General features: G+C 36.0%; 1 protein-coding gene across 1 annotated transcript in view; it reads left to right on the top strand.

Moving 5' to 3' along the window:
• The first annotated feature begins 1,255 nt into the window (after positions 1–1,255).
• Positions 1,256–11,767, top strand: part of APPBP2 (amyloid beta precursor protein binding protein 2) — a 69,037-nt gene continuing 58,525 nt past the window's right edge. The window contains exon 1 of the mRNA XM_004450304.4: positions 1,256–1,727. Within this exon, the coding sequence (XP_004450361.1) occupies positions 1,590–1,727 (138 nt within the window). The 5' untranslated portion in view covers positions 1,256–1,589. The remainder of the gene's footprint in view (positions 1,728–11,767) is intronic.

Genomic DNA, 11,767 nt, shown 5'->3' with positions numbered 1-11,767 from the left:
TTATGCCATTTTTGAAGGGAGAGGATCCAAACTTTTACATGGGCCACAAAAGGGGATGCAAAATTTGCTGAAAGAACTGCTGTGCTTGAGTGACGCAGAATCAGAGGATAAAACTATTGCATGGGATGCACATATTAAAAAAATTATTTGCTGTTTATCTGAAATTCAAATTCACTTTGAGGTCAACCACAGCTTTCCTAAGTTCATGAATTACAGAGTAAGAGTTGGTATTGACTGAGAAGAGGACTAAGTTTGTGTGTGTGTGTGTGTATTTACTGAGTTAATCACTGATCGATGAAATACCATAAATTTATCCAGGATGAAGGGTGAACTAAAAGAATCACTTCCAATTCCTTTAGCTCTAAATATCAGGACGTTACTGTCATCTTCAGATCTTACACTGTTACAGAGTGACTATGATACTGACAGTGCCACCGACAATTATGACCAGTAATTGCCTTGTTAAATTCCTAGAACACAAAGATGTTATACCAAAATTCTTTAAATAGTAGATTTAGAAAATTACATTACATAAATAGCAGATGTTCAGACTGAGGAAGGAAGTGAGTTGAAGCAATTAGTCCCAATCATGCAACGGTCCCCTAAGGCCAGGAATAGAACTACGGCAGAAAACGGAAACCTTCAATTCCATCTTACCATTAAGTCCTATCACAGCCATTATGAAGCACTTTTCCTCTCACTACTGTTTGGAATTCCATAATTAGGCTAACCTTCCTACCAAATTTTTCCAGAGCAGGGCTTTTCATCTACTTTTTGAAATTTTATTTCGAAAAAAGAAGTGGTAAAAGTTCAAACAGTGCAAATGGTTATACAACGAAAAGTAGGTTTCCCTTCCACCCTGACACCTACCTAGTTCTTTAACCGGGGGTTCTTTACTTGGGTTAGGGACAGGACTCTGAGGAAGGATTTCTGGAGTACCGCGAATTTTCTGCATACATATTTTTCAATGAACGGATAACTGTACATTTTTGGTGCGGAAACGGTCCAAATTCATACCTGAGCCTCAAAAGGGTCTCCGTCAAGAACTCGCAAAAGTAGGATTTGCGGAAGGAACTGATTTGCTTAAGTGAGTTAGGACGGGCAAGTAAAAAAACCTTTGCTAACTTGTCTGTGTAAAAACTCTAACCCTATCTCCCACGTCGGCGCCGGGTTAGAAACCGCGTTCTCGGTGGGAGGGACCGCTGCTCTTTTCGCTCGAAGATCCTCGCCTGCCGCATTCCTTTCCTTCCAGCGTGTCGGCGTGCTTTGACGTCATGACGCCACACACGCAGTCCCGCCCCTGCAGAGATCGGCGCTTGGACGGAGCCTGGGTTTCTCCCAAACCCGGAATGTGAGGCCTGGACTGTCCTCTCTTGCCCTCTGACCCACTCTTTAATCCAGTCTGTGTCCGCTACCGCTACCCCTGCTCGCTCCTGGAGTAGCCAGGGCGCCCGTGCCCTTCTGTCGTGTGCCGGCGTGGCTGCCGCCGCCTCTCCGAATCCTTCAGGGCCGCGGAGGAGTTCGCTACGGAGGGAGGTGGGGGCCTTCGGGAGGAGGAGGCGGAGGAGGCGGAGGAGGAGGGAAGGAAGATGGCGGCGGTAGAACTAGAGTGGATCCCAGAGACTCTGTATAACACCGCCATCTCCGCTGTCGTGGACAACTACACCCGCTCCCGCCGAGATATCCGCTCCTTACCCGAGAACATCCAGTTCGATGTTTACTACAAGGTACGGACCGTGGGCCTGTTCTCTGCTCTTCTGCCACAACCCCTGGGGCCGCACCCCCTTCCACGTCTGCGAACCCCAGTAGTTAACCCCTCACCCCTCGTGGCTGGGATCGCCTCCGGAGATGTGTGGCGCGGTGTCCGGGTTGCCAATACAAAAAACACCCCTCTACATTCTCTGTCTCTCAAGCTCTTGGGCCATGGTATCTCATTAATGAGGCTTGCCCCTTTTGATCTTCCCTCCTCCGTGGCCCTCGGTGGGTAGGTCTTTTGCATGGACTTCCTGTATTGCGCCCCAGTCCCACTCAGTCCTTTCCTTCCAGTTTATGTCCTCGGGATATTTTCTGCTCTCTGCTCAATTAAGTGTCAGCATCAGCTGGACTTTTTGCTCTATTCTTTTTCTCCCCTTCTTACTTTCACCTCTCCCTGCCCTCCTTCCCCAAGTTTTTTTCTGCTTAATGTTTCTTAGTTCCTCCCTTCTCTTCCCAATCTAGAGGGAGTTGAGGGATTATTGGAAGTTGTGTACTTTGTTTTGAAGATTATTTAACGCTTTGATTTGTTTATATTGGGGGTTGAATTGAGGATTTTATTAATATGGGAGTGGTGGTCAATTGAAAGGAAGGGAAGACTCTTTCCTAGGGGGAAAAAAAAACAAACTTTAGAATTTAAATTATGTACGTGTGTTTCAAAGTTGCCATTTTGCAGCATTCCTAAATCTCTCCCCCTCAAATATCTGAACAAAGTCTCAAAGTCACTCTCCGAGGAGTTTCAAGGGTGAGTGTATTTAAACGTGGACAGTTTTTGCAGTGTTTTGAAGAGGAAGAGAGCTTTATGGACTCGGAGCCTCCCTTTTCCTCTCCTCACATTTGAATGTGGACACTGGTTTTATTATTCAGTCCTCTTTGCCTTGAATCGGCCTGGAGAACTGTTCTTCAGGAGCCATGCAAAATTTGAGCGGTGTAGAGTGTGATTTCTTTTGTATGTTTGAATCTTCTTGATTTGTACGTTGCCTGGAACAGTGTAAACTGATATTTAACAGATGTGTACAGTCTTCTATATGGCTGGTGTTTTCTGGCAGTTGTGTTTTTGGGAAGATTGCCCACTTTCTCCACCCCCAGAATATTTTTTCAGAATTAACAGCTGATGGGTAAATCCAGCTGCTTTGCACCAATTATGACAATTGAAATGTTTTTCCCTAAAAATTTGGAGATTAATTTTGATCCTGTATATTATTTTATTTAGAAAACGACCCCCCCATATTCCAAATTCCTAGATATGTCAATTTACTTTTGTGTATATCTAAGGAAATGTTTATATTTAAGATGTATTATTCCTCCTAAGGAAGGACCAAATTAAATATTTCTCAGCCTGGGAAAGTACAGCTTTGTGTATGCTCTGTTTATTATTTTTTTGGAATCGTTTGTAATCTTTTACACTCTTAAATTATTGGAAATTTAATCTATCAAAGTATATTCAGTAGTTGGATTCTCTCACAATACTTGGATACCTTCTGTAATTTTCATGTCTAATTGAAGCTTTTCATTTAAAAATTATTAGTGAGTATGAATAGAAGGTGCTTTTGTCACATTTTCTGTTTCACATAGTTCACAAAGAAATTATATTACTTCTTTTTGGTGTATTTTTACTTCTTAATAATTGTATGTCTGTTGGGAGTATGCTCTGTGATAAGGTGAAGGAAGGTATTTGATATGTACCTGGAACTGTGTTAAATATTTTTACATATACTGTGATTAATCCTCACAGTTAAACTATATATAACCCTGGTTTATAAGTGAGAATGTTAAATAATTTAGCCAGGGTCTCATTCCTAGTATTTAATTCCCAAGCTACAAATCAAATGCCAATCTGATTCTTTTCTGTCATACCTTGCTTCTTTGCTTAGAAAGATTGTGCATCTTGACATAGTAGATTTTGTTTTTTAGGAGGTGCTCAACCTACTCCCCAGTAGTAGATTTTTACAATAAGACATTATAGCACTAAGTTTTGATTAGTCTTATATAATTAGAGGCCTCTGAGAGTGAAAATCAAGCCCTGGAAGCCAGTTTTTAATTGGAGAGATACAAAGGAAGTTTTTCTTCCTTTTAAACACAGAATCAACAGTTGTATAAATACACATATAAATATAAGATACTCATCCCTAGCGTAACTTGTGAAAATTTTGAGGGGCATTTTTTTCCACTTCAGAGCCAAGGATGAACTCATAATCAGATCTCTCCAGTAGTCCCAACTTCCATCAGTAGGTATAGTCATAGACAAAATTAGAGTATTTGTGGAAACAAAACCTCCCCTGTTCTTCCTAATTGGTATAGTCCAATGAGACTATGTTAATTTGTCTTGGTAGTTTCAAGTAAAGGCATAATCATAAAGCATTAGAAGGGGTTATGGGATGAATGGTAGATGAATAGGTATCTAACTGCTCCCTAAGAAGGGAAATGAGAGAGGGATCAGTATGTAGAAAGAATAAAATGTGAAGTTTTAAAAATTGTTATTATAGAATGGAATATATTAAAATATATTCATAGGCTGAATGTCAGAAATCTAGAGAATGAGAGGTTGAATATACAAGTGAGACAGAAAATAATTATGGAGCAGAGTCCCTGAGCAGGAGCATTAATAAGTCTTGCCCCCTTTTGGCCTTTCCTTTTACTTAAAGTGTTAGTCTTAAATTGAAGTTGGGAAAAGAATACAACTTCCTCTAGTACAAGAAGGAAAGAGTTGAGGCATGTATTACTATCAATATATGATATTCAGATATGATGTAGGAGGGCTAAACAAGTTTGAAATGGCTGCTAAGTTATATGGGATGGGAAATTGACTAAAAATATGTAAAAGAATTGACAAGAGGTATAGATGGTTCAATAAAAATTTTATACCCTACGAAATAATGGCTTCTTAATATTTTTTCCCTAAGGGTACAAAATCACTTTGGTATAGAAGTGAATAAGGTATATTTGGGGGCTTATCTAGGGTTGGAGTAATTGTAAAATTGTATACTTAGTGAAAGTAAATAGACTGATGATCTGGTTTCTTTTAAAGAATGAAGTTTAGGATCTTTTGTTTTTATTTTAACTGCTAGATCTATTTTGCGTCCTTTTCCAGAGATAAAAGTTTGCCATAGGGTTAAGTTTTAACTAGGTGATACATCAGTAATGTATTCTATTTATTATTTTCATAGTCTTAAACTTAAATTATTGTATTTTTTTCTTATTATAAGTCTTATGCTAAAGAACATACAAATTAATGCCTGATTAGGGTTAATTTTTCTTTTTTCTCTGTATATTTCTGTTGTATATTTATCTACAGCCTTATCCAATATTCTGAAAATCTTTTAAAATTTTCTGGTAACAAATTGGGAAAAGTTTTTGCCATATATTTGAAAGAATTAATATTCTTTTCATATGAAGACCTCTAATGATCAATAAGTTGAGAGCTCAGACTTTATGGGGTGCAGGGGGCATAAAAGAACATATGTAACCTGCCATACATTTATCTGGCTCTTTGGGGAAAAAAAGTTAGACCTCTACTTCATACCATATACCAGAATGAATTCCAGGTGAGTAAAGATTTAAATATGGCAAATCATGATAGTATCAGAATAAATAAAATTTCTTCTGTAAAGAAAGTCTTTTTTAAAGGTAATTTACAAATTATAAAAGTGTCGAATGTTATAAAAATAAATAGATGTAAAAGATAAAATCCTCTGCCACTTTTCTTGCCAACATTGCATTGCCATCTTGGCACAGAGAAAGTTTTTCTAAGCATGAAGCCAAAACCCAGGGAGTACTTCACAATTGGGGGTGGGAGGTGGGATAGGGATAATAAGCACATTTTTTAAAAGACTGTACAACTGAGAACATTTGACAGGTAAAGGGCTAAGTTCTTTAATACAGAAACGTCTAGCACCAGTCATGAAAAAGGCAAAACCAGCTCATGTCCAGAGGTTATAAACAGCCAGCTCAGAGAAGAGAAATTGTGAGTGACCAATAAACATCAAAGGATGCTCAATTGAAATTTACATTTAAAAATATGATATCTTGCCAAGGCAATCATGAGGAAGAAAGAAAATCTGGAGGATTTATTCCATAAAATATCAAGTTGTAACATTTACAATACTGTGGTATTTGGTACACAGATAAATAGACCAAAGGAATAAAATAAGAGCTCAGAAACAGACTAACACCTACACTGTCCCCTGGTTTATTATTATTATTATTTTTTTTAAAGATTTATTTTTATTTATTTAATTCCCCTCCCCCGGTTGTCTGTTTTCTGTGTCTTTTTGCTGCGTCTTGTTTCTTTGTCCGCTTCTGTTGTCATCAGCGTCACGGGAAGTGTGGGCGGCGCCATTCCTGGGCAGGCTGCACTTTCTTTCGCGCTGGGCGGCTCTCCTTATGGGTGCACTCCTTGCGCGTGGGGCTCCCCTACGCGGGGGTCACCCCTGCGTGGCGCGGCACTCCTTGCGCGCATCAGCACTGCGCATGGGCCAGCTCCACACGGGTCAAGGAGGCCCGGGGTTTGAACCGCGGACCTCCCATGTGGTAGACGGACGCCCTAACCACTGGGCCAAAGTCCGTTTCCCCCCCTGGTTTATTATTAAAGTGACACAGGACAGTGGGAAAAGGAAAGTCAAATAAATGATGCTGGTCACTTAGATATCCATATGCACTTTTAGGAAAAGTCTTCATTATGTCAGCAGAAATTTATTAAATAGAATACAAAATGAGCTAAATATAAAGAAAATTTGATAAATTGGAGTATAAGAGAGTGAAAAGGCAAGACGTGTACCTAAATCTTACAAAGGGATTCATATCCTACATCTAAAGAACTACAAATTAATAAGAAAAGGAAAAATAACCTGGTTTTTTTTTTTTAATGAGGAAGGACCCTGAATAGATATCCAAGAGCAGGCATCCAAAGGACCAATCAACATTTGGAAAGGGACCCAATCTCATTTGTCTTTAAAAAAAAAATGCTGTCCCATACATTAGAATGACTTAAAGGAAGAAGGGGGAAAAAAGTGTTGACAAGGATATAGAGTAACCAGACTCTCATATGCTGTAAGTGTGAGTATAAATAGATATACCTTTTTGGAAAACTAACATGTACTGAAGCCAGAGATACATATTTATAACATAGCAGTTCGACTCCAAGAATACACTTAAGAATGTTCGTAGCAACACTATTCATAACAGCCAAAAGTAGAAACTCTCTGAATATCCATCAATAGGATAATTAATAAATTATGGAATGGTCTCACAGTATAATATTATACAACAAGAATGAATAAACTGCAACTGCACGAAACAATGTGGATGAATCTCACAAATGCTACTGAGTGAGAGAAACCAGTTTACAAGAGTGTATACCAACCCAAGTGCCCATCAATCCATAAATGGATAAACAAAATGTATAAACATGCAATGGAATATTAGCCATAAAAAGAAATAAAGTTCTGGTACAGATGGCAACATGGATGAACCTTGAAGTAAGCATGTTGGGTGAGATAAATCAGTTATAAAAGGACTAATATTGTATGATCTCATTGATATGAAATAATTAAAATAAGTAAACACAGAATCTAGAATATAGATCAGGATGGGGTGGAGGTAGGAAATTGGAAGCCAAGTCTTCAAATGTAGAAAGTTTCTATTTGGGATGATGGAACCTCTTTGGTAGTGGATGGTAGTGATGGTATTATAACATTGTGAATGTAGTTAACAGCACTGAATTATACATTTGAATGTGGTTAAAATGGGAAATGTTGGAGGTTGTATATATGGTATTTGAATTTAAAAGTCCGTAGAACCTAGGGCATTACACAGCAAACCCATGGACTGTAGTTAATAGTACATTTATAAAAATGTGTTTTATTAATCGTAACAAATGTACCACACCAATGCAAGTTTAAAATATCCTTTATTGCTCTATGGTGCCTCAGTGCAGTTTAGAAACTGCAAGTATATATATTGTAAGATTCCAAGTATATAAAGGTCAAAAAGAGGCAGAATAAATTTAGTGTGTTGGAAGTAAAGAGTGGTACTCTTTGAAAGATGTTGACTGAGCAGGGGCATGAGGCTTTGGGATTCTGAAAATATTACATTTCATGATCTGGATGCTAGTTACATATGTTTGTTCATTTTATGAACCTATATTGAGTTTTATTTGCGTTTATGAGTTGTTCAGTCTTCTGTATGTATATAATAGAATATTTCAATAAAAACTTTTAAAGAATAACATCATTCTTCACCTATTAGATTATTAAAGTTTAAAAATTTACATCATCTAATAATGATTGATGTGATGAATGCACAACTGTGATTATACCAAATACCATTGATTGTACACTTTGGATGAATTGTATACTTTCTTAATATGTATCAATAAAATTGATTTGTTTAAAAAAATTTTAAATGATACATTCCCTTTTACTTGTAATACTGCTGCTTTAGTTTGCCAGGGCAACTGGCACATAACACAGAGTATTACATATAACACAGAATGAGGTTGTTTTGCTTAAACAACAGGACTTGATTGGCTTACAGGTTGAAGGCAAGAAGTCCCACCATCAAGGTATCGACAGGCTTTCTCCCAGAGTTTGTAGATATTCTTGTGCTGGCTTGCTGGCAGTCTTTGAAGTTCCTTGGCTTGGAGATGTATCTCTGTCCCTTCACCTGGAGATTTCCCTCTCTTATCTCTGATTTCTCACTGGTTGCATTCAAAGTAGTTTTTACTCTGTACCCTGTGTATTTCTTTAATATTTGGATTTTTATTACCATCTATTACTTTCATAAGCAGAAGTAATATATATATTTTAAGAAAGTAGAGTTGAGTTTTTAAGAAAACGATATCTGGGACACAAAGTTGAACTAAGAGAAGAGTAGCCTAAATAGAGATACTCTGAAACATTGTCAGTATGATTGAGAAATAAGTCTAAGAGTTTGTTTTAAAAGAAAAACAGTTCAACTAATTAGTTAATTCACTAGCCAAATCAAGAAACATGGGAGAAAGTTCAGATTCTCAAAATTAAGATTGAGAAAAGGAATGAAAAGGAAGAAAATTAGCTTTTTATATTGTGAAATAGCTTTTTAAGATGTAGAATAAGTTGTATAATTGAGAAAAGGAATGAAAAGGAAGAAAATTAGCTTTTTATATTGTGAAATAGCTTTTTAAGATGTAGAATAAGTTGTATAATTATGCTAATCAGTCTGAAAAAATATGAAATTATGTGTCTAGAAAATACAGATTACCAAAGAGGGAGGTTACTAGATGAGAAACCGAGATAAACTGAGAAATTATACTTGCCCCTCTCTCTACCCCTGCTCCACCCACTGCAATGAAACAAAATAAAACAACTTCCATCAATATCAGGTACACTCTTAGGTGAATTCAAAGAACATTTGACACTTTTGATAAATTGTTACAGGTAAAAAAATAAAGAGGCTAACTATATCAGATATCAGAACCTAAGGTAGTAACAAAAGACCTTAGAATACTAAATCTTATTTTTGAGTCTTTGAAGCAAAAATTCTAAACAAAATTATAGCAAATCCAAATCAAGTCTGTTAATATAATTCACCATATTAATAGGGCAGGGAAACCTATCAACTAATGATCTGTATAGGTAACAGAAATGTAATAAATCAAACATCTCTTCCATTCTCTAATAAATATTCAGATAAATGTATGCCTGTATCTACTCAAAAGATAATCTACATATCCAAATAAAAATGTTTAGAGAGGAAATGCTATTTTTCTCGGTATAATTCATTTTTTTTAGTTAAGAACTTTTTTTTTTTTAAACTAAGGAGGTACTGGGAAATGAACCCAGGACCTCATACATGGGAAGGAGGTGTTCAAACACTTGAGCTACATCTGCTCCCAGTAAAAATTTTTGATCTCTGGAACTGCACACTAGGTATTTGACATTCTTGAAGTGCTAACCAATGCAATTAGAATAAAGAAGTAATAGTGAATTTTAGAAAGGATGAAGAATTATATTTTTAACAGATGGTATAATTATAAATACATAAAAAGCCCAGGAAAATCACCTGAAAAACTGTAGCTTAATAATTAAAATTAAAGTTTTTCTACATGCAGTATAGGAAAAAATACATCTTATTCAATGTAGTAACAGAAAACAATGCCAAAAAGTAAATCCAAAAACAGACATTAAAGGAATTGGAAAAATCTTCAATAAATGTAGAAGAGACATACATAATTTGCTCTTAATCGGAATATTCAGGATTTTAAAGATACCAGTTCACCCTAAATCTTAACTCTAAATCAAAATCTCTCCCCCCAAAAAATGTGTTTTTTTGGGGAATCAAGCTTAAAAGCTTAAAAATTTATAATGATAAAAAGTTTTTAGCTTATATAATGAAGGATTAATGCTTATAAAACATATTCAATTCAGTACTCCCACAAAAAGAGGACTGAAAAGAAATGTGCCTTTATGCTGACAGTGATTTTCTCTAGATGGTGACATTGACTTTGTCTTTTTTTTTTAATTCTTTGCTAAATTTTCTGAAGATAAATACACAATTCTGAAATCAAAATAAAGGAATACCCAGTTATAATTAAGTATAAATTCTTTTAGCACCACATTTAAGATGAATTTTGGGGTTAAAGGACAAGAATAAATGTATCTTGTAAGTGAAGACAAGAAAATGTGTATTAAAACAAAACATTACTACTTTTATTTTAGAAGTGAAGGATACATTTGCAAAACTTTTTTTTAGAAAACCATTTTATTATGGAAAAATTAAACACATATAAAAGTTGACAGAGTTGATGAATAGGCCATTATCCAGCTTCAACATTTATCAATTCTTGGCGAGTTTTGCTGCTGAATCTATTGTCCACCCACTTTTCGTTTTCCATAGTATTTGGAGCACATCTAGACAACATAAAATTTCATCCATAAATATTTTAGTAGCTACCATACTATCATTACACCTAAAAAAATTAGGTCATTCTATAATATTATTAAATATCCATCATCGTTCAAATTTTTGATGGTCTTTTATAAATATATATATATATACACATACACAATTGATCCTCATTATTCATGGATTCTGTATTTACAGTTTTGCCTACTTGCTTGAATTTATTTGTAACCCCGGAATGATCATTCCCAGCATTTGTGGTCAATAAAGGACACGCACAGAGCAATGAAAAATTTGAGTCACCCTCGCACATGTTCCTAGCTAAGGTCAAACAAGGCAATGGTCTGTTCTTGTTTCAGCTCTCATAAGTATCCTTTTCACAAGTACTTAGTCCCAAGTTTTCACATTTTTGTGCTTTTTGCTGTTCAAAATGGTCCCCAAGTGTAGTGCCAAAGTGCTGTCTAGTGTTCCTAAGTTCGAGAAGATGGTGATGTGCCTTACAGAGAAAATATGTGCTCTAGATACACAACTATTGGTTTTAAGTTCAATGTTAATGAGTCAATACCTTATTTAGTGAACTCCAGGTACCTTCCCCTCAATGAGAATCTACTCGCTGGACTCCTACTTTGCTACTGAAACCAACCATTGAATATAAACAGTTCTGTTTTTCTTCCTTCCCAGCTGTTTCTAAGTTTGTGTCTTCTTAATTTTGGCAACTGTAGAACTTCTGTTCTTAATTTCAAACTTGGCTATGTATCCAAAAATTATTTTGTGATATTTTTTCAACATTTCCCTGTGTTTGGAAAAGGCTAATAGGTTTTCATCTGTGTCACCACTGCATGCTGTGTTTTGGAAGCTTTAAGATCCCCATTCCTTTTCAAACTCAACTGAAGTTCTTCCTTGGAGTGGGTATTTTGTTTTCTTGAGGCACTCTACCTATCTCAATCATGTCATCTGTAAACATTTGTTTTTATGTCCTGTTAGATTCTAAATTTTTTGAGATCAGGGAACAGTTCTTACTGACTTGTATTCCTATACTTAGCACAGTGCTTCATATAAATATTCCTGGGAAATATTTATTGTTAATAAAAACAAATAATTAGAATGTCCCTAGTTATAATATTCTTGCCTTTGA

The sequence above is a fragment of the Dasypus novemcinctus genome, chromosome 21 (assembly GCF_030445035.2).
Source record: "Dasypus novemcinctus isolate mDasNov1 chromosome 21, mDasNov1.1.hap2, whole genome shotgun sequence".
NCBI classification, from domain to species: Eukaryota; Metazoa; Chordata; class Mammalia; order Cingulata; family Dasypodidae; genus Dasypus; species Dasypus novemcinctus.
The sequence above is the reverse complement of the archived record's forward strand: the minus strand, read 5'-3'. Positions and strand labels throughout refer to the sequence as shown.